The sequence below is a fragment of the Acipenser ruthenus genome, unplaced genomic scaffold, assembly GCF_902713425.1.
Source record: "Acipenser ruthenus unplaced genomic scaffold, fAciRut3.2 maternal haplotype, whole genome shotgun sequence".
In the NCBI taxonomy this organism is placed as follows: Eukaryota; Metazoa; Chordata; class Actinopteri; order Acipenseriformes; family Acipenseridae; genus Acipenser; species Acipenser ruthenus.
In genome coordinates this window covers 36,889-60,015 of record NW_026708311.1, presented here as the reverse complement: position 1 = coordinate 60,015, position 23,127 = coordinate 36,889, and the positions used below count along the sequence as shown (strand labels likewise).

General features: G+C 47.5%; 3 protein-coding genes and 1 non-coding gene across 4 annotated transcripts; 3 read left to right on the top strand and 1 right to left on the bottom strand.

The window, feature by feature from the left end:
- The first annotated feature begins 132 nt into the window (after positions 1–132).
- LOC117962975 (aurora kinase B-like) lies at positions 133–5,088 on the top strand. The gene is made up of 9 exons (XM_059020771.1): positions 133–253; positions 907–959; positions 1,430–1,514; positions 1,800–1,833; positions 2,899–3,090; positions 3,304–3,442; positions 3,697–3,845; positions 4,267–4,441; positions 4,616–5,088. The coding sequence occupies exons 2-9, from the start codon at positions 912–914 to the stop codon at positions 4,784–4,786; spliced, it is 993 nt and encodes a 330-aa protein (XP_058876754.1). The 5' UTR covers positions 133–253; positions 907–911; the 3' UTR covers positions 4,787–5,088.
- Positions 5,089–5,890: 802 nt separating this feature from the next.
- Positions 5,891–5,972, top strand: trnal-aag (transfer RNA leucine (anticodon AAG)). The gene has a single exon. It is a non-coding gene; the product is annotated as a tRNA-Leu (tRNA).
- Positions 5,973–6,520: 548 nt separating this feature from the next.
- LOC117404578 (vesicle-associated membrane protein 2) lies at positions 6,521–15,995 on the top strand. Its single transcript, XM_059020783.1, has 5 exons — positions 6,521–6,776; positions 11,290–11,395; positions 11,779–11,937; positions 12,862–12,913; positions 13,660–15,995. Coding segments are annotated over exons 1-5 (336 nt in total). The 5' UTR covers positions 6,521–6,774; the 3' UTR covers positions 13,677–15,995.
- Positions 15,996–17,057: 1,062 nt separating this feature from the next.
- Positions 17,058–22,359, bottom strand: LOC117962985 (aurora kinase B-like). The gene is made up of 9 exons (XM_059020782.1): positions 22,200–22,359; positions 21,182–21,234; positions 20,749–20,833; positions 20,430–20,463; positions 18,860–19,051; positions 18,545–18,683; positions 18,182–18,330; positions 17,727–17,901; positions 17,058–17,530 (listed from the first exon to the last, which is right to left on the bottom strand). Exons 2-9 carry the CDS (start codon positions 21,227–21,229, stop codon positions 17,360–17,362), a joined length of 993 nt encoding a protein of 330 aa, XP_058876765.1. The 5' UTR covers positions 21,230–21,234; positions 22,200–22,359; the 3' UTR covers positions 17,058–17,359.
- Positions 22,360–23,127: the final 768 nt, after the last annotated feature.

Sequence of the window (23,127 nt, the reverse complement as noted above, 5' to 3'; positions counted from 1 at the left end):
AGGCGGGAGAAGAGAGGAGGGAGTGTTCTGATTGGCGGGATCGATAAAGACTGGCACGCTGGCGTCTAATCAGCTCGCGTCTACTGTTTACCTTTAAACCAACCGCTGGCTAGCAAGGGCGGAAAGCCTCCAATCAGAAGAGAGGGAAGGTTTTTTAAATTTCTTGGCGGTTGCGCGGCAGAGACGGAGAGAGACTCGGGCGGCGGGTTGAGATCCGGAGAGACGCGCCGCTGAATCAGGAGTGAAAATCAGGGTAAGAAAACAAACCGACCGCTTTTCAAGCGAAACCAGCTTTCATCCAAAATAATACACGCGGATCCTGTCTTTCGTTGCGAGTTTAGAGTGTTTTTATACACGAGTGTATTTGAGTTATTTTGTAGTTGTGTTGTCAGTTTAAATAGACGTTTGGGTTTCTATCAAAATGGTTGTGCTGCGTTTGATAATCGACATGTCACTTAACTGCAGCTGCTAAAGGCTTCAGACTTCACACGCGTTTGAACTGAACAGCATCATGTGTTTGTAACCCTAAACAAATACAACTCGACAAATAAAAACAATGTTTTTTGTCAGGTTTCACAAAACGGCACCTAGATTGTTTTTACCTGTCTTTTTTTTTAAAATAAATACATATTTTAAGTTGGAACGATAAAGTTTAGTAGAAACCCACTCGGAAAGTTTCTATACGATTAAAGGATGAATGTATTATTTTATTATTATTTGTTCATGGAAGTGGATTGCGCAGTCAAGTATGTATGAACCTGTGCTTTTGAAAATGAAGCAGTAAGACCTGCGATTTAAAAGCCCATCTCGTTGTTTCACAGAAAACAAATCGGTTTTATTCTGCAGGATGATAAACTAATAAGTTAAAATATGCTTTCCTGCTCTCATCAGATCTCTCTCTTTCAGGATCCATGTCTTCCAAAGAGAATGTACACCCAGATAAAACCTCGACGCCGAAGGTAAGCCCCCTGCTGCCCAGCTCCCCCCCCCCCCCCCCCCCTGCTGCCCAGCTCCCCCCCCCCCCCCCTCTCTGCTGCCCAGCTCCCCCCCCCTCTCTGCTGCCCAGCTCCCCCCCCTCTCTGCTGCCCAGCTCCCCCCCCTCTCTGCTGCCCAGCTCCCCCCCCTCTCTGCTGCCCAGCTCCCCCCCCTCTCTGCTGCCCAGCTCCCCCCCCCTCTCTGCTGCCCAGCTCCCCCCCCCTCTCTGCTGCCCAGCTCCCCCCCCCCCTCTCTGCTGCCCAGCCCCCCCCCCCTCTCAGCTGCCCAACCCAGGGGGGGTCAGCCCCAATCCTGCAAGTTTTCTGGGTCTCTTTTAAATCATCAATGGCTCAAAACATGTGGCTCTCCAGGACCAGGGCGGGGACCCCTCCCCAGGACTCGGGTTCCCTTGTGTCTTCATGTCCACTGTAACGCTCTCTCTCTTGTGTTCCAGTTTTTGACCCCTCTCGGGATCGTCGGGCCCCAGCGGGTCCCGAAGAGCAGTTCTGAAGCGGGTGTCCGGACCGTGGCAGTGTCGGGTCAGTCCTGCAGGGGGTTCGCTCTGTGCTTCTGGCGCTGGATCAGACCTCCTTCAGCGCCAGTTATTTGGGGTTTCTGAATTCCAGGACGGTGTTCAGTGTGTCACCCTGTCTGTGCTCTACCACGCTTCACTGACTGTGTTTATACTGAAGTGAGCCACACACACACTTGCTATAGGAGCCCTAGATATTACATTCATACATTTCATGTTTCCATGTATGTAAAATTTAAAGGTTGTGAATTTCTCACAAACGTTCACTATAACATCTTGTGTCTCCTTGCAGGTCCTGGGAGAGTCATGGCTGAACCCCCTGCCCAGTAAGAGCCATTTATTCACAGTTAGAGCTCAGATCAGTGTTTGGGCTCGTTCCTTCATCAGCGTTAGTTTTCTAATAGTTTCAGTAAACGCTTGTCTGCTTGACCCTGTCTCTTGTAGCAGTGTCTTGTTGGGGAGGGTGTTGACCCTGTCTCTTGTAGCAGTGTCTTGTTGGGGAGGGTGTTGACCCTGTCTCTTGTAGCAGTGTCTTGTTGGGGAGGGTGTTGACCCTGTCTCTTGTAGCAGTGTCTTGTTGGGGAGGGTGTTGACCCTGTCTCTTGTAGCAGTGTCTTGTTGGGGAGGGTGTTGACCCTGTCTCTTGTAGCAGTGTCTTGTTGGGGAGGGTGTTGACCCTGTCTCTTGTAGCAGTGTCTTGTTGGGGAGGGTGTTGACCCTGTCTCTTGTAGCAGTGTCTTGTTGGGGAGGGTGTTGACCCTGTCTCTTGTAGCAGTGTCTTGTTGGGGAGGGTGTTGACCCTGTCTCTTGTAGCAGTGTCTTGTTGGGGAGGGTGTTGACCCTGTCTCTTGTAGCAGTGTCTTGTTGGGGAGGGTGTTGACCCTGTCTCTTGTAGCAGTGTCTTGTTGGGGAGGGTGTTGACCCTGTCTCTTGTAGCAGTGTCTTGTTGGGGAGGGTGTTGACCCTGTCTCTTGTAGCAGTGTCTTGTTGGGGAGGGTGTTGACCCTGTCTCCTGTAGCAGTGTCTTGTTGGGCGGTGTTGACCCTGTCTCTTGTAGCAGTGTCTTGTTGGAGGGTGTTGACCCTGTCTCTTGTAGCAGTGTCTTGTTGGGGAGGGTGTTAACCCTGTCTCTTGTAGCAGTGTCTTGTTGGGGAGGGTGTTGACCCTGTCTCTTGTAGCAGTGTCTTGTTGGGGAGGGTGTTGACCCTGTCTCTTGTAGCAGTGTCTTGTTGGGGAGGGTGTTGACCCTGTCTCTTGTAGCAGTGTCTTGTTGGGGAGGGTGTTGACCCTGTCTCTTGTAGCAGTGTCTTGTTGGGCGGTGTTGACCCTGTCTCTTGTAGCAGTGTCTTGTTGGGGGGTGTTGACCCTGTCTCTCCCCCCTGTCTCTGCAGGGAGCCGTTCTCTCTCAAGGATTTCGATATCGGCCGGCCGCTGGGGAAGGGGAAGTTCGGGAACGTGTACCTGGCCCGGGATCGGGACACTAACTTCATCCTGGCCCTGAAGGTCATGTTCAAGTCCCAGATCGAGAAGGAGGGAGTGGAGCACCAGCTTCGCAGAGAGGTGGAGATCCAGTCCCGCCTCCGGTGAGTGTCCGGGGGGGGGGGGGGGGGTCAGACTCAGGGAACCTTTCCATCCCTAGTTTTTTCTTTTTTTCTCATTTACTTTTGGTTCTGCGTGAGTTGGATGCGCAGGTGTGCTGCTCTGTGTTAATCTGACTCTCTCTCCCTCAACCTCTCTCTCTCTGTCTCTGTCTCTCTCTCTCTCTCTCTCTCTGTCTCTCTCTCTCTCTCTCGCAGGCACCCCAATATCCTGCGCTTCTATAACTACTTCCACGACCGCAAGCGTGTGTTTCTGATGCTGGAGTACGCGCCGCGGGGGGAGCTGTACAAGGAGCTGCAGCGCTGCCAGCGCTTCGACGAGCAACGCAGCGCCACGGTGAGGAGAGGGGAGGAGGAGAGGAGGAGAGGAGAGGAGGGGAGGGAGGGGAGAGGAGAGGGGGTACAGGCACTGCCAGCGCTTCAACGAGCAACGCAGCGCCACGGTGAGGAGAGGAGAGGAGAGGAGGGGGAGGGGAGAGGAGGGGGGGTACAGGCACTGCCAGCGCTTCGATGAGCAACGCAGCGCCATGGTGAGGAGAGGAGAGGGGCTACAGGATGGGTTTGAGTTGTGTGTGTTTGTGTTCTCTGCAGTATATAGAGGAGGTGTCGGACGCCCTGCAGTACTGCCACGAGCAGAAAGTGATCCATCGAGACATCAAGCCAGAGAACCTGCTCCTGGGCTTCAGGGGGGAGCTCAAGATAGCGGACTTCGGCTGGTCCGTTCACGCACCCTCCATGAGGTGAGGGGGAGGGGGGACCCCCTGCTGGGGAGGGACCCTGTGTGTGAGGGGTGGGGATGATGGGACCCCCTGCTGGGGAGGGACCCTGTGTGTGAGGGGGGGGGGGGACCCCCTGCTAGGGGAGGAACCCTGTGTGTGAGGGGGGGGGGACGGGACCCCCTGCTAGGGGAGGAACCCTGTGTGTGAGGGGTGGGGATGATGGGACCCCCTGCTGGGGAGGGACCCTGTGTGTGGGGGGTGGGGATGATGGAGGGACTCTGTCTCTGTTAGTGCAGGCAACCAGACAGGATTGTTCGTGTTTGAATATTAGTTTAGCTGTTGTTTTTTTTAATGCATGGTGACTCTGAACATATAATGATATCTTCAACGATGAATGGCCTGCTACCCTTTGTGAACCTCCTCCCCTCCCCCCCCTCTCCAGGCGCAAGACGATGTGCGGGACTCTGGACTACCTCCCCCCTGAGATGATTGAAGGGAAGACCTACAGTGAGAACGCAGACCTGTGGTGTGTGGGGGTGCTCTGCTACGAGTTCCTGGTGGGGACCCCCCCCTTCGAGACCGCCAGCCACAGCCAGACCTACACCCGGATCACCAAGGTCAGTATCAGGGTACCCCTCAACCAACCACCGAGCCTCGCAGCCAGTGCATTGCAGTGTGTGTGTGTCTGCATTGCCATTTGAAGATGGTTTGGCCAGGGTAGAGTTGGGAAGTTTCTGTAAGCAGCGAGAGGCATCGCAGTGTACAGCCCTCTCCTCTCCTCTCCTCTCCAGGTGGACATGCAGTTCCCCAGCATCGTCTCCCCCAGCGCGCGGGACCTCATCTCCAGCCTCCTCAGGCACTGCCCTCCCATGCGGCTGCCCCTGAAGAAAGTGCTGGAGCACCCCTGGGTGAAAACCAACTCCCGCAGGGTGCTGCCCCCAGTGTACCAGCCCAAGAGCTGAGCCCAGGCCAGCCACACGCGTGTTACAACCACCCCCACACGCGCCAACTGCTGCTGCCGCTTGGGAGGAGGTGTGCCTTGGTCACAGCACACCTGGACTCAAAGGACTGGGAGAACTGGTGTAGCTGGTTCGCACGTCTGCCTTCTATAATGTGGTTCTCATAGACTGTTCTGTATTGTCTCTCCTCTTGTGATCTGGTTTGAGGGACAGTGAGGTTGACAGGAAAAGGGATTTGTTCTGTTGTCTGTCATCTCGTTGTAAATATTTTCTGTGCAAGTTTAATAAAGGTTGTGTTTCCGTTCTGTCGCGTCTCCCTGGTGTGTTGGAGGAGGCGTTCTTCTGCTGTGTTTCAATCCGAATCTCGCACTGTGACCCTGCGCTGCCCTGGAACACTTGCAAGCCCACTCCCTCCCAGCTGTCAAGCTTTTTTTTTTTTGTATTTTAAATAAAATTGGTGTTAATTTTAACACATTAATGAACTGATAGGAGTTGATTTCACCAGCACTGCACGGTTTGCAAGCACACAAATTATCTATCTCTCTGTCTATATATAGCTATATCTGTCTCGCTAGAGAGAGAGAGAGATATATATATATATCTATATATCTCTCTGGCTCTCTCTATATCTATTTATCTCTCTCTCTCTATCTATATATTTATCTATATAAATTTGTACTATTTTGTTTTATTACTATTTTATTTTGTTTTTTAAATTTCCAGGCGTGTAATGTTGCACTGTGACCTATTTACGATATCTTATTATCCTAAGCATGTAAGGACTGTTAAAATGACATTGACCCTGTGTGTGTGTGTGTGTGTGAGAGAGAGAGAGAGAGAGAGAAATAAAAAAAACCGGACATACCCAAATAAGGACTGTTCTTCCGGTCAAATATAAACCACACAGCCCCTGCTCAGATTCAAACGCTACCCACGCATGGGTCACAATCCATGCATACGACGCGCACCGCACATGATCTGATCTTCATGTTTAGTGTGGTCTGTATTGTGTTTTTATACATTTATGTATAAATGGAGATGTACAGCGAGACGCACCGATTTGCTTTTGACCGGAAACCACTAGTTCCGGTTGGATCCGGGCAGCACGGTAGCGTGGCCGAGCGGTCTAAGGCGCTGGATTAAGGCTCCAGTCTCTTCGGAGGCGTGGGTTCGAATCCCACCGCTGCCAAGAAATATTTTATTTTTTTAGATTTTTTATTTTTTTTGTGTGTGTTTAAAAATTCAAATAATAGTTAATAAAGTTGTAATACTGTACTACCGAATACATGTCATATTTGTCTATAATACACACACACATATATATATATGAGAAAGATATGTACAACATATCGAAACGTTGGGCAGCTGGCTCTTTGAGCTTATATATATATATATATATATATATATATATATATATATATATATATATACACATACATATACACACACACACAGTACATTGTGTGTGTCAGTTTTTGTAACCCCGGTTTTGTCAATACCGCTGGTTTGTTGTCAGGCAGACAGACTGACAGGTCTCCACCTTGCCTCTTTTTTTTCTTATTCATTCCTGACGTTTCTTTTCTTTAAAAATATATATATATATATTATAAGTGTCTTGTGCCTTTATAATCATCCCCTGGTCCGTCCTGCAAGCAAAACAACACGTGACGCAGCCCCGGAGCGTTCCACCCCACGCGTGGGTTCCCGGATGACGGGTGACGTCAGCGAGCCGTCTTCGTTCAGAGAGGAGAGACACGCCAGCGAGCAGCAGCAGCGGCCGCCATATTATATATTGCATTAATATTACCGGTGCGAGCAGCGAAGAGTTCAACGCGGATCCATTTCCATACAAGCACAGCAAGGGCGAAGCGACAGCATTGTTATTATTATTATTTATTAATTAATTAGCGTTATTAACCAGCGAAACCACTGCCTTTGAAACCCGCGCACGGAAAACGAACACACAACAGGTCAAATAAATCGAATAAATAATGTAAGTAATCAAATTAATATTTAATAATGCCATTTTTTTTTAAAAAAAATACCCATTAAAACAGATACATAATAAATTGACCCCGTAGGCTACCGTTCATTTGTATTTGTTATAAAAAATATAGCATACATACATAAACAAATATATTTCAGTAGCACACTTTGCTGTACATGTAATATTATTTATTTAAGAGCGTATGTTTTTATTGTTCATATTTCTATGTGTATAAAAGGACATTTCTGAATTGTTAGTTGTTAATAATTGTAACTCATGCATGGCTTTAGCTTAGACTGGTAGAAACTGAGACGAGAAAGACTGGGCGTTTAATGCAGCTGTCAAAATGAGAAATAATAATAATAATATTATTAATATACTCGGCGTGATCACATATAGGGGTGAGACACACATACATAATATAATCGATGGTCATTTCAGATCTCTTACTCGTAATTACGCTTTTATTAATCTTATTTAGTGTTGCTGTGTTTTGTCGTTTGGTATTGTTGTTTAAAAAAAACACAAAAACAGTTTTAATTTGAAAAACGTTTCAAAAATTGAACCTGGAGGGAGCATCGTTTTATTTCACAGGAGAAGCAGGCGGGGCGCTGCCGATGTATATTCGTCAGTATGAACTGAAGCGAATAATATACAATGATATCTATATTTATATATCTGTAGATATCTTTGTTTTTCTGTGGACTGTAAATAATATAGCTAAAGGGGTATTGCTGGGCTAATATATCTTTTGTAATAGCAAATGTGGGCGAGTGTATTTTGTTTTATTGTCAAATTGTAAAACGGTTAAAACAGAGTCATTATTTATTATTTATAAAACAGTCGTGAGCTGAATGGTCAAGGATCCATTGCAGGTTTTGTTATTATTATTATTATTATTCTCATAAGAGAATACAATATTATTTGATGTAATACAGCCTCAGAAAGTTTCGTGTAATAATATAATTCACAGGAGAGCAGCACACCTCAGTGTAATTTCAATCACATTCTCCTATCTCTTTGTAATGGGATGGCGTGAGGAGGCGGCAGTTAGCCGTTAAATTTTAAAATGACCGTTCTAGAACGAGGCGCCCTGCACGGGGGCGACGGTTAGGAGTCTGAACCGCGAGATTCATCTTTAACATCTTCACCGAAGAAAGAGATGTCATTTACTATTAAACTATAACAAGGGGACAACATCATCTATATGCGTTTCTGTCAAAAAAAAACAAGATTGGTGTTGGCTTTTATTATTACTAAAATGTAAAGTGTGTATATATTATTCTTAATATGTATATTTCTATGACCATTGTGTAAACCCCATTCAAATGTGGCGTGACGTGACCCCAATTGTGTTGACACTGTACCAAATAATATCGATGACAAGACTAATCATCATATCTATTATTATTATTATTATTATTATTATTATTATTATTATAATATCGTTATTAGTTTTTGTATATCTAGAACGACTCGGTGGCATTGGTACTAGTTAGTTATAAAATTAGTTTTATATATTTTGAAGGGATTTATGGAGTTATGTTTTAGACAACTGGCGCTTCACATTGTGTATTTTACTACGGACACGGGTGGCTCCTGTTTTTTTTGGGGGGGGGGTAGCGAAAATAAATATTTTATTTTAAATAAATAAGAAACACCGAGTCACTCAAACACAACGCCGTCCTTTCAATTGTCTTTGTTCCAGTCCTGTAAAACACTACCCAGTATCCTGATTCGCATGTATTACATTTCTTGGCGGAGATGTTAATTGGTTAACGCTGTGTGTTTAATGGATGCGCGGTTTTACTTTCTATAAATAGACCGGTGTGAAACGGGCTCGGAGATAATGTGAAGCTGCAAGCGGTTACTGTGGAAAAAAAATTAAAAAAAACTAACACACATTATTAATGACAGGGAACCGTTTTCGAAAAACTAACAAGACATATCCTCTGTTTCAGCAGCAATAGTTATGCCGGCTGACGTGTTTTTTTGGTATAAATTAGAGAGCGTGATGTTAGCCATGGTAACGGAGCTGGGCTGAATTCTGTTTTATTTGCGGGAAAATTGATTTGGTTTTCTTGAATTCGTCTCTGGGAGGAAGGTGACCTTCGTACGCGCTTTTGGCTCCACCGCCTGGTCAGACCCCGTAATTGCAGGCGCCTTCACCAGTGTTATTGAAACTATAAAACTGAGTCGAGCAGACCAGCGTTTGGGCTCTAGTGCCTTCATCAGTGTTACTGAAACTAGAAGAGACCGAGTCAAGCAGACCAGCGTTTGGGCTCCAGTGCCTTCATCAGTGTTATTGAAACTAAACTGAGTCAAGCAGACCAGCGTTTGGGCTCTAGTGCCTTCATCAGTGTTACTGAAACTAAACTGAGTCAAGCAGACCAGCGTTTGGGCTCCAGTGCCTTCATCAGCGTTATTGAAACTAAACTGAGTCAAGCAGACCAGCGTTTGGGCTCTAGTGCCTTCATCAGTGTTATTGAAACTAAACTGAGTCAAGCAGACCAGCGTTTGGGCTCTAGTGCCTTCATCAGTGTTATTGAAACTAAACTGAATCAAGCAGACCAGCGTTTGGGCTCCAGTGCCTTCATCAGTGTTATTGAAACTAAACTGAGTCAAGCAGACCAGCGTTTGGGCTCCAGTGCCTTCATCAGTGTTACTGAAACTAAACTGAGTCAAGCAGACCAGCGTTTGGGCTCTAGTGCCTTCATCAGTGTTATTGAAACACCCCCCTCCTCTTTCCGCTATTGGCCAGGTGGAATATCTCTCTCCCTCACTCCTTTTCTCTTCCTCTCTCATTGTTTTGTCTCCAGCTTTGTTTAAACTGCTGGGTAAACAAACCAACAGCATCAAAACCAGACTGTGAGTCAAAGAGACAGGGAGAGAGAGAGAAAGATAGGGATACAGCACAGGGTAAACAAACCAACAGCATCAAAACCAGGCTGTGAGCCACAGGGAGATCCACATAGATGAAAAAATGTAAGTTCTAAGACGGAAATAAGACTCCTATTTCATAGCAGTTTTACCCAGTCCAGGTTTTACTACCAGCTTGAATAGCCCCAGTGTGTCTAGGCAACAAGCTCAGGTGTGTCTGATTATTAAACTCCTAGAGAAACAGGAATGGATTAAACTAAACAGCTAGAAGTCTTTCTCAGTGTCTTCAGTGTAAATTCAATGACTAACGTTTCCACTAGAAGTCTCTCTCAGGGTCTTCAGTGTGAATTCAATGACTAACGTTTCCACTAGAAGTCTTTCTCAGTGTCTTCAGTGTAAATTCAATGACTAACGTTTCCACTAGAAGTCTCTCTCAGGGTCTTCAGTGTGAATTCAATGACTAACGTTTCCACTAGAAGTCTTTCTCAGTGTCTTCAGTGTAAATTCAATGACTAACGTTTCCACTAGAAGTCTCTCTCAGGGTCTTCAGTGTGAATTCAGTGACTAACGTTTCCACTAGAAGTCTCTCTCAGGGTCTTCAGTGTGAATTCAATGACTAACGTTTCCACTAGAAGTCTTTCTCAGTGTCTTCAGTGTAAATTCAATGGCTAACGTTTCCACTAGAAGTCTTTCTCAGCGTCTTCAGTGTAAATTCAATGACTAACGTTTCCACTGGAAGTCTTTCTCAGTGTCTTCAGTGTAAATTCAATGCCTAACGTTTCCACTAGAAGTCTTTCTCAGTGTCTTCAGTGTAAATTCAATGGCTAACGTTTCCACTAGAAGTCTTTCTCAGCGTCTTCAGTGTAAATTCAATGGCTAACGTTTCCACTAGAAGTCTTTCTCAGCGTCTTCAGTGTAAATTCAATGGCTAACGTTTCCACTAGAAGTCTTTCTCAGTGTCTTCAGTGTAAATTCAATGACTAACGTTTCCATTAGAAGTTTCTGTGTCTTCAGTAACCCATCGCGTCGTCTACTACAGATTAGCTGCTGTTGTGTTGTACTTTGCTTGTCAGCGTGTGTGTGTGTTTATTTAAAAACATAGCAAATATTAGATCTAGAAAAGAAGGGATATAGAAATGGATACAGAAGAGAGAGAGAAAGGGAGGGGAGGTTCCATTGTAAAAGAGACAGCTGGAGAGAGGGGGAGGAGAGAAGAGCGAGTGAGCTTTTAATCCACTAATCCCTCGTTGACTGACTGGCTGCTCGCTCACCAACCCGCGCACTTAACCCTTCGCTTGCCAGACGTTCTGGATAGAGCTTTCATCAGCGCCCCAAAACTCAGTCAAGCAGACTAACAAAAATCTCTCTGTGGTAAAATAACTCTGGTGCATGGTAGAATGGGTGTTGTTCAGACCGCATTCATGCATTGGTTTGAATCTTTGATACGGTCGTTATTCAATTCTGTTATGCGATGGGTTTTAACAACATGGTCACTATTTATTTAAACACCAAACAGTTTTGAAGCAGAGTTCGTTTCTTGAATTCTACTTCAAAATGTATTTTAAGCTCCTCTCTGCCTCTTGGTGGCAGAAGGGTGACTAATGTTTTTTTTTTTTTTTTTTTTGTGGGGGGGTGTCAGGTCCGCCCCAGCAGCAGGAGAGGGGGGAGCCCCCGCGGGACCCACCCCGCCCCCAAATCTGACCAGCAACCGCAGACTACAGCAGACCCAAGCACAGGTCGATGAGGTGAGTTCACCAGCAATACAACACTGACCCCAAACACTACACACTGACCAGCAATACAACACTGACCCCAAACACTACACACTGACCAGCAATACAACACTGACCCCAAACACTACACACTGACCAGCAATACAACACTGACCCCAAACACTACACACTGACCAGCAATACAACACTGACCCCAAACACTACACACTGACCAGCAATACAACACTGACCCCAAACACTACACACTGACCAGCAATATAACACTGACCCCAAACACTACACACTGACCAGCAATACAACACTACACTGTACAGAGCAGTGAACTTTGAGAAGGAGGGAGGCTGCTGTATTTTCTGCGTGCTGTAACCTGTCCCTGTCCCCTTGTCTGTCCTCAGGTGGTGGACATCATGCGGGTCAATGTGGACAAGGTCCTGGAGAGGGACCAGAAGCTGTCCGAGCTGGACGACCGGGCAGACGCCCTGCAGGCCGGAGCCTCCCAGTTTGAAACCAGTGCCGCCAAACTCAAGAACAAGTACTGGTGGAAGAACATGAAGGTGAGTGAGGGGGCGGGCGAGGAGGGGGGGCTCACAGCACTCCGCTCTCTGCAAACCTGTCTGAGGTCACGCCTCAGCTGTGCACTAATTTACTGCGTTTACTGTTCCAGATATTGTAGTGTAGGGGGCAGGGTTCTTGAAATAAAAATATATATAATCATGCTGGGCTGCAGTGTGGAAGGGAGCGGGTTTGAGGAGCTCAGTGGTTAGGGCGCTGGGCTGCAGTGTGGAAGGCAGCGGGTTTGAGGAGCTCAGTGGTTAGAGCGCTGGGCTGCAGTGTGGAAGGCAGCGGGTTTGAGGAGCTCAGTGGTTAGAGCGCTGGGCTGCAGTGTGGAAGGCAGCGGGTTTGAGGAGCTCAGTGGTTAGAGCGCTGGGCTGCAGTGTGGAAGGCAGCGGGTTTGAGGAGCTCAGTGGTTAGAGCGCTGGGCTGCAGTGTGGAAGGGAGCGGGTTTGAGTAGCTCAGTGGTTAGAGCGCTGGGCTGCAGTGTGGAAGGCAGCGGGTTTGAGTAGCTCAGTGGTTAGGGCGCTGGGCTGCAGTGTGGAAGGCAGCGGGTTTGAGGAGCTCAGTGGTTAGAGCGCTGGGCTGCAGTGTGGAAGGCAGTGGGTTTGAGGAGCTCAGTGGTTAGAGTGCTGGGCTGCAGTGTGGAAGTGAGCGGGTTTGAGTAGCTCAGTGGTTAGAGTGCTGGGCTGCAGTGTGGAAGGCAGCGGGTTTGAGGAGCTCAGTGGTTAGAGCGCTGGGCTGCAGTGTGGAAGGCAGTGGGTTTGAGTAGATCAGTGTTTAGAGCGCTGGGCTGCAGTGTGGAAGGCAGCGGGTTTGAGTAGCTCAGTGGTTAGGGCTCTGGGCTGCAGTGTGGAAGGCAGTGGGTTTGAGTCGTGCTGGGCTGCAGTATTCCCAATGCTAAACGATCTCTCTCTCTCTTTCAGATGATGATTATCCTGGGAGTGATATGTGCAATCGTTCTCATCATTATAATTGGTAAGTGTGTTTGCTCTATAGAGTGTGATCTGGGGTGTGTGCAGTGTGCTCTATAGAGAGTGTGATCTGGGGTGTGTGCAGTGTGCTCTGTAGTGAATGTGATCTGGGGTGTGTGCAGTGTGCTCTATAGAGAGAGTGATCTGGGGTGTGTGCAGTGTGCTCTATAGAGTGTGATCTGGGGTGTGTGCAGTGTGCTCTAGAGAGTGATCTGGGGTGTGTGCAGTGTGCTCTATAGAGAGAGTGATCTGGAGTGTGTGCAGTGTGCTCTAGAGTGTGATCTGGAGTGTGTGCAGTGTGCTCTATAGAGAGTGTGATCTGGGGTGTGTGCAGTGTGCTCTATAGAGAATGTGATCTATGGGTGTTTTGCAATACAAGCTGTTATCTAACCTGTACACTGGGGCTAATCAAGCTCATAGTAGTAAAACCTGGAATGGGTGAAATTGCTATGGAACAGGGGGGGTCTTAGTGACATCCCTGCAAAGTGATACACTGAGAGACACACAAACACACAGCAGGGATGGAAATAAGACTCCCGTTGCACAGCAGTTCGATCCATTCCTGGTTTTGCTGTGAGTTTAATAAGACGACACACCTGAGCTTGTTACCTAGACACTGGGGCTGATCAAGCTGGTAGTAAAACCTGGAATGGGTGACACTGCTGTGCAACGGGAGTCTTATTCCCATCCCTGCATTGGTTTGTATTTTTTTTTTCTAATTACGTTTGTCTCTCTCTTCCTCTCTCGCAGTGTACTTCAGCACCTAAAGGTGGCGCCATCCCCAACGGCAAACTGGTTGAGAATTCGGCAAGGAGGGCTACAGGACCAGCGTCCCACTGACACTGCGAGGCAAATCTTCCAGCTCCTTCTAGACAGTGTGTGTGTGTCTGTGAGCGTGTGCTTGCGTGCGTGCGTGTGCGTCTGTCCTGTAAATAGCCAGGTTATTTATTATTATTATTATTATTACAATGATATAATATATATATTTTTGTCCTTTGTAGAGAATTGTTTAGAATGTTTTAATGGTGTGTATTTATTTCCATATCAATAACTGCCTATCTCTATCTGTCTATTGTAAAAGAGAAATACATGTTTGCAGAAACTGGGGTACATTTTTATAGTAGCAATGTTAGGATTTATTTATTTTTTACTTACCCTTGTTGCTAATCAATCGAACCGCTCGACTTACAGACATTCCTGGAAGATGCCGTGGCACTAACAAAACTGCCTGAATTCATACATGCACAGTCTGGAGAATGGGATGAAGAGCTGCCATTGAGAGCCAAATAACAGGGCACTGTTATATAGGTCAGGTGGTTAAAGAAAGGGGCTTGATACCAGGAGGTTCAAATCCCGGCTCAGCCACTGACTCCCTGAGCAACTCACTTGTGCTCTGTCCTTCGGATGAGACGTAAAACAAACGAGCTCCTATTGGAAGTGACTCTGCAGCAGCAATAGCAGTTGTTGATGATGCATACTTCACTTACAATAGGATCTCAGTTTCACGTCTCGTCCGAAGGACGGAGCACAAGGAGGTACACCATGCAAGTAGCAAATATTTATCTCTCTCTCTCTCTCTCTGTTTTTTGTATTTTTAGGTAGCAGAGGACCAGTGTTTTTTAAATGTTCTATTTTTTTGTGGTTTGTATAATTCTGTAACATTCCTTGAAAGCGGTGTGTATACTTTCAACATATCTATACATATGAATATAAATGTATACCGAGATTAAACAAACAAGACAGACAGGCAGATGATGTCCGTGCTAATAATTAAAATTATAAATATCAAAGCTGTATCAAATAAAAAGTAATTAACCCTTAAAGGACTTAGTTCTGTCTACTCCCACGACTACTAACGATACACACATTTACAAATAGTGTAGCACTGAAATACATATATGGGCTAAATATATATAGAAAATAAACGACGTAGAATTAAATAAATATTCAATATACATTCCGCTCCACGGCTTTTGAGAAAAAATACGATGCTCTGGGAAACGAGGGACCAAATCATCATCTTCTTCTTATTACTACTAGCTGCAGTGTTGCTGGTGCAGCAGAATTAGCACAGACGTTAAGCTGCGGTCACAGCGATGTTCTGTGCAATAAGGGTCGTGGATGTTTTGCCTGTCTCTCCTGACAGCAGCCAATAGAGAAGGAGAAGCTGCGTTCTGTCCCCTCCCCCTGCGTTCTGAGGGAGGAGAAAATAAAAACGTTTGCTGATGAAATCGCGTCTGTAGATTTGATTAGCGTGTGTTAACGCGTTGTGTGGTATTTTAGACTGCTGTAGAATTGTAGACTTTCTTTTTTTTCCCCATGGTTAATTGGAGGGATTATCCAGGATTAAAAAAAAGAAACGTTATTTTCTTAAGCAGTTTATCATGTTAGAGTTTAAAAAAAAATAAAAATAATATAAATATGGCCCAAAATAAAAACGATTTCAAAACTATTTGCCTAAAGAGTATATAGTGGTTCTAGCTAGGGGTGTGTGTACTCATGGCTACAGTTGAAATCTGAATTTGTGATCAGTGACGTGTTTATCGAATGTAATATAATTTATGTTTATTGGGACAACTTGTATTTCACTAAATTTCTGCCCCTGCCCGAACTAAAAAGCGACTAGAATTCTGGCACTCGAAAAACTAGAAGAAACTACAGCGCAGTGCATTCTGGTAGTTGGAGTCCCGGCGTGACGAGGCATTTTGCGGACGCGGTTTTAAAACGGCTGCTGTAGTTCCTGCATCTTCAAATAGTGATTTAATATTACATGCCTACATAAACATACCATCAAAACCCGAGCTCAGTTCATCGTTTGTTTTTTTCTGAAAAGCTGTGGGCATTTCTACAAAGATACTAGGTTGTGGTGAATTTGTGTTTAATCTCAACGCAAGAAGGACCAAATTCATAAAACTCAGCGTGTCCTATTATTACAAATTCAGACCGGAGGCACTCAAATCCGAACAACGCATCTGAAACGCCGAAATAGAATAAACAGAGTAATATTAGGAATAGCACAAATCAGTTTCAGGAGAAGAAATCAAAACAGAATCAAAATCGCGTGTGTCCGTGATGTTTCGACACTTGGTTAATAAAAACACACACACATAAACCTGTTATGTTGTGATGGGGGGGTTTGATTAAAGTTTGGGGGGGGAGACAGGCCTAGGAGACGTGCTTATGGGTCCTTGCTATCTCAGGGGACAGTGAGGCCATAGGGTCTTTACTTGGGTTGACCTAGGCTGGACAAATAAAGGATTTAAAGGTTTGTTTTTTTAAGGGGGGGATTAAATCGACAGGCGATAGTCTTTAAGCCTTCCCAGAAGTCTTTGCACCCCAAACAAGGAGGGAAATGGGGCCCATAGACTTCAATAGGGTTGCTTGCTTTAACTGCGATTTGAAATACATGCGTTCTGTATCCTTAGTTTAATATTTGTTGAGATTTGGGGGGGGGTGCAAACATTACCCATAATCCTCTTTGTAGTTGGAGGTAACAGGCAGGGGATTCCGGGTAATGTTACAGCTTTTTTTTTGTGGGGGGGGGGCAGGGGTGTTCCGTCTCTTAGTGAAACCTCGACAACAGAAAATACATTACAATTTGTAAGTGTGGTGTGATGGATCTATGGTTCTATTGACTCCTGTAATTCTAGTCAAAGTAGAAAATGTATTTGTATAATAATAATAATAAAACTGTGTGTATTTAAATATAAGTAAGCAGTTTAAAAAAACCAATAAAAAAAACCAAACGGGTATATTGTAATCAGCTTGTGTGTTGCAGTGTAAAAGTAACGCTTTCCTCCTGAGTCTGAAAATCCTGCAGCCCAGCACTTTCTTTATCTAACCACTGAGCTCCTCAAAATCACTGCCTTCCACACTGCAGTCCAGCGCTGTAACCACTGAGCTCCTCAAACCCACTGCCTTCCACACTGCAGCCCAGCGCCCTAACCACGGTGCTCCTCAAACCCGCTGCCTTCCACACTGCAGCCCAGCGCTTTCTTGATCTCTCCCATTGATTATTGATCTGGCAGACGCCTGCTTTATCCAAGGGGGCTTGCAGGTGTTCCAGGGCAGCGCAGGGTCACAGTGCGAGATTCGGATTGAAACACAGCAGAAGAACGCCTCCTCCAACACACCAGGGAGACGCGACAGAACGGAAACACAACCTTTATTAAACTTGCACAGAAAATATTTACAACGAGATGACAGACAACAGAACAAATCCCTTTTCCTGTCAACCTCACTGTCCCTCAAACCAGATCACAAGAGGAGAGACGATACAGAACAGTCTATGAGAACCACATTATAGAAGGCAGACGTGCGAACCAGCTACACCAGTTCTCCCAGTCCTTTGAGTCCAGGTGTGCTGTGACCAAGGCACACCTCCTCCCAAGCGGCAGCAGCAGTTGGCGCGTGTGGGGGTGGTTGTAACACGCGTGTGGCTGGCCTGGGTTCAGCTCTTGGGCTGGTACACTGGGGGCAGCACCCTGCGGGAGTTGGTTTTCACCCAGGGGTGCTCCAGCACTTTCTTCAGGGGTAGCCGCATGGGGGGGCAGTGCCTGAGGAGGCTGGAGATGAGGTCCCGCGCGCTGGGGGAGACGATGCTGGGGAACTGCATGTCCACCTGGAGAGGAGAGGAGAGGAGAGGGCTGTACACTGCGATGCCTCTCGCTGCTTACAGAAACTTGCTAACTCTACCCTGGCCAAACCATCTTCAAATGGCAATGCAGACACACACACACACACACACACACACACACACACTGCAATGCACTGGCTGCGAGGCTCGGTGGTTGGTTGAGGGGTACCCCGATACTGACCTTGGTGATCCGGGTGTAGGTCTGGCTGTGGCTGGCGGTCTCAAAGGGGGGGGTCCCCACCAGGAACTCGTAGCAGAGCACCCCCACACACCACAGGTCTGCGTTCTCACTGTAGGTCTTCCCTTCAATCATCTCAGGGGGGAGGTAGTCCAGAGTCCCGCACATCGTCTTGCGCCTGGAGGAGGGGGAGAGGAGGAGGTTCACAAAGGGTAGCAGGCCATTCATCATTGAAGATATCATTATATGTTCAGAGTCACCATGGATTAAAAAAAACAACAGCTAAACTAATATTCAAACACGAAAAATCCTGTCTGGTTGCCTGCACTAACAGAGACAGAGTCCCTCCATCATCCCCACCCCCCACACACAGGGTCCCTCCCCAGCAGGGGGTCCCATCATCCCCACCCCTCACACACAGGGTTCCTCCCCTAGTAGGGGGTCCCGTCCCCTCTCACCTCATGGAGGGCGCGTGAACGGACCAGCCGAAGTCTGCTATCTTGAGCTCCCCCCTGAAGCCCAGGAGCAGGTTCTCTGGCTTGATGTCTCGATGGATCACTTTCTGCTCGTGGCAGTACTGCAGGGCGTCCGACACCTCCTCTATATACTGCAGAGAACACAAACACACACAACTCAAACCCATCCTGTAGCCCCTCTCCTCTCCTCACCGTGGCGCTGCATTGCTCGTCGAAGCGCTGGCAGTGCTTGTACCCCCTCTCCTCCCCCTCCCCTCCTCCCCGTGGCGCTGCGTTGCTCGTCGAAGCGCTGGCAGTGCTTGTACCCCCTCTCCTCTCTCCTCTCCTCTCCTCTCCTCTCCTCACCGTGGCGCTGCGTTGCTCGTCGAAGCGCTGGCAGCGCTGCAGCTCCTTGTACAGCTCCCCCCGCGGCGCGTACTCCAGCATCAGAAACACACGCTTGCGGTCGTGGAAGTAGTTATAGAAGCGCAGGATATTGGGGTGCCTGCGAGAGAGAGAGAGAGCGAGAGGGGGGGAGCGAGAGAGAGTCAGATTAACACAGAGCAGCACACCTGCGCATCCAACTCACACAGAACCAAAAGTAAATGAGAAAGAAAGAAAAAACTAGGGATGGAAAGGTTCCCCGAGTCTGAACCCCCCCCCTCCCCCCCGGACACTCACCGGAGACGGGACTGGATCTCCACCTCTCTGCGAAGCTGGTGCTCCACTCCCTCCTTCTCGATCTGGGACTTGAACATGACCTTCAGGGCCAGGATGAAGTTAGTGTCCCGATCCCGGGCCAGGTACACGTTCCCGAACTTCCCCTTCCCCAGCGGCCGGCCGATATCGAAATCCTTGAGAGAGAACGGCTCCCTGCAGAGACAGGGGGGAGAGACAGGGTCAACACCGCCCAACAAGACACTGCTACAAGAGACAGGGTCAACACCCTCCAACAAGACACTGCTACAAGAGACAGGGTCAACACCCTCCCCAACAAGACACTGCTACAAGAGACAGGGTCAACACCCTCCCCAACAAAACTCTGCTACAAGAGACAGGGTCAACACCCTCCCCAACAAGACACTGCTACAAGAGACAGGGTCAACACCCTCCCCAACAAGACACTGCTACAAGAGACAGGGTCAACACCACCCAACAAGACACTGCTATAAGAGACAGGGTCAACACCGCCCAACAAGACACTGCTACAAGAGACAGGGTCAACACCCTCCAACAAGACACTGCTACAAGAGACAGGGTCAACACCCTCCCCAACAAGACACTGCTACAAGAGACAGGGTCAACACCCTCCCCAACAAGACACTGCTACAAGAGACAGGGTCAACACCCTCCCCAACAAGACACTGCTACAAGAGACAGGGTCAACACCCTCCCCAACAAGACACTGCTACAAGAGACAGGGTCAACACCGCCCAACAAGACACTGCTACAAGAGACAGGGTCAACACCCTCCCCAACAAGACACTGCTACAAGAGACAGGGTCAACACCCTCCCCAACAAGACACTGCTACAAGAGACAGGGTCAACACCCTCCCCAACAAGACACTGCTACAAGAGACAGGGTCAACACCGCCCAACAAGACACTGCTACAAGAGACAGGGTCAACACCCTCCCCAACAAGACACTGCTACAAGAGACAGGGTCAACACCCTCCCCAACAAGACACTGCTACAAGAGACAGGGTCAACACCCTCCAACAAGACACTGCTACAAGAGACAGGGTCAACACCCTCCCCAACAAGACACTGCTACAAGAGACAGGGTCAACACCCTCCCCAACAAGACACTGCTACAAGAGACAGGGTCAACACCCTCCCCAACAAGACACTGCTACAAGAGACAGGGTCAACACCCTCCCCAACAAGACACTGCTACAAGAGACAGGGTCAACACCCTCCCCAACAAGACACTGCTACAAGAGACAGGGTCAACACCCTCCCCAACAAGACACTGCTACAAGAGACAGGGTCAACACCGCCCAACAAGACACTGCTACAAGAGACAGGGTCAACACCCTCCCCAACAAGACACTGCTACAAGAGACAGGGTCAACACCGCCCAACAAGACACTGCTACAAGAGACAGGGTCAACACCGCCCAACAAGACACCGCTACAAGAGACAGGGTCAAGCAGACAAGCGTTTACTGAACTATTAGAAAACTAACGCTGATGAAGGAACGAGCCCAAACACTGATCTGAGCTCTAACTGTGAATAAATGGCTCTTACTGGGCAGGGGGTTCAGCCGTGACTCTCCCAGGACCTGCAAGGAGACACAAGATGTTATAGTGAACGTTTGTGAGAAATTCACAACCTTTAAATTTTACATACATGGAAACATGAAATGTATGAATGTAATATGTAGGGCTCCTATAGCAAGTGTGTGTGTGGCTCACTTCAGTATAAACACAGTCAGTGAAGCGTGGTAGAGCACAGACAGGGTGACACACTGAACACCGTCCTGGAATTCAGAAACCCCAAATAACTGGCGCTGAAGGAGGTCTGATCCAGCGCCAGAAGCACAGAGCGAACCCCCTGCAGGACTGACCCGACACTGCCACGGTCCGGACACCCGCTTCAGAACTGCTCTTCGGGACCCGCTGGGGCCCGGCGATCCCGAGAGGGGTCAAAAACTGGAACACAAGAGAGAGAGCGTTACAGTGGACATGAAGACACAAGGGAACCCGAGTCCTGGGGAGGGGTCCCCGCCCTGGTCCTGGAGAGCCACACGTTTTGAGACATTGATGATTTAAAAGAGACCCAGAAAATTTGCAGGATTGGGGCTCTTCAGGATCAGGGCTGACCCCCCCTGGGTTGGGCAGCAGAGAGGGGGGGGAAAGCTGGGCAGCAGAGAGGGGGGGGGAGCTGGGCAGCAGAGAGGGGGGGGGAGCTGGGCAGCAGAGAGGGGGGGGGAGCTGGGCAGCAGAGGGGGGGGGGAGCTGGGCAGCAGGGGGGGGGGAGCTGGGCAGCAGGGGGCTTACCTTCGGCGTCGAGGTTTTATCTGGGTGTACATTCTCTTTGGAAGACATGGATCCTGAAAGAGAGAGATCTGATGAGAGCAGGAAAGCATATTTTCACTTATTAGTTTATCATCCTGCAGAACAAAACTAAATTGCGAACACATGCTAAAAGCATGTTATAAACTGAGCGACACCCCCCCCCCCCCCCCCCCCCCTCTCATGATATGTTAAATACTTGGTGTCTTTCTCACTAGAAGGTCCCTCAAGGTCTTCAGTATCATTGTGGTTCAGTTAATCGCGCTCCACTGTTTTGCTGCGTGTGACGCGGTTTAAGCCGCTGGACGCGTCCCGCCCTCTGGCGGGGGAGAGAGGAAGCGCAGCGTGTCCCGCGAAAGCAGAGACCAGATAGAATTACGATTCGGATTTCAAATCGCAGCAGAGAAGCGCGTTCACAATAAAACCGATTCGTCTTTCTGTGAAACAACGAGATGGGCTTTTAAATCGCAGGTCTTACTGCTTCATTTTCAAAAGCACAGGTTCATACATACTTGACTGCGCAATCCACTTCCATGAACAAATAATAAAATAATACATTCATCCTTTAATCGTATAGAAACTTTCCGAGTGGATTTCTACTAAACTTTATCGTTCCAACTTAAAATATGTATTTTTTTTTTTTTTAAAAGACAGGTAAAAACAACCTAGGTGCCGTTTTGTGAAACCTGACAAAAAACATTGTTTTTATTAGTCGAGTTGTATTTGTTTAGGGTTACAAACACATGATGCTGTTCAGTTCAAACGCGTGTGAAGTCTGAAGCCTTTAGCAGCTGCAGTTAAGTGACATGTCGATTAGCAAACGCAACGCAACCATTTTGATAGAAACCCAAACGTCTATTTAAACTGACAACACAACTACAAAATAACTCAAATACACTCGTGTATAAAAACACCCTAAACTCGCAACGAAAGACAGGATCCGCGTGTATTATTTTGGATGAAGGCTGGTTTCGCTTGAAAAGCGGTCGGTTTGTTTTCTTACCCTGATTTTCACTCCTGATTCAGCGGCGCGTCTCTCCGGATCTCAACCCGCCGCCCGAGTCTCTCTCCGTCTCTGCCGCGCAACCGCCAAGAAATTTAAAAAACCTTCCCTCTCTTCTGATTGGAGGCTTTCCGCCCTTGCTAGCCAGCGGTTGGTTTAAAGGTAAACAGTAGACGCGAGCTGATTAGACGCCAGCGTGCCAGTCTTTCTCGAACCCGCCAATCAGAACACTCCCTCCTCTCTTCTCCCTCCCCTCTCTCCATACCAGTTATTTCATTATAATAAAGGGTCAAAATATTAGAAACATCGACACGTTTTGATCGCTGGACGGTATCACAAAATAACACGACACCTGTACCTTAAGTTAACCTTAAATATTATTTTTGTACAGTATGAGTATTAATTAAGGATAATAGTGCCATATACCAGATACAAATACAATGCACTAGTACTAATAATAATAGTAATATTTTGCAGGGATAGCATTTTGTGTTTTAATGCATTCAATTCCTGGAACAGGAAAGTTGTTTTGTATTATTATTATTATTATTATTATTATTATTATTAGTTTATGTATTTATTTATTGCATACGGCTCATTATTTGCAAACTGTATTCATTCTCTCCTGCCTGGGAATCCGGTGTTTGCCGGTTTTGTGAAAACGAGGTCAGGCGCAGATCTTTGGAAAATAACAGATCGATCAACATCCTTCCCTCTGCGCCTGCTCCGCCACTCGAGCTCCGAGACCACACCACTCGCCGCGTGCCTCCCGTGGGTGGGCTGGGGGGGGGGGGGCTGACGTCAGCGGGCCGATTTCGGGAGATTCACGTTGAATCGTGCATTGCGGTGTAGAGCGGTACCGTAATGACACTAAAACAGGCGCCCCCCCCCGAAACAGGCACAGCGACACACGCCAATTACACGGCGC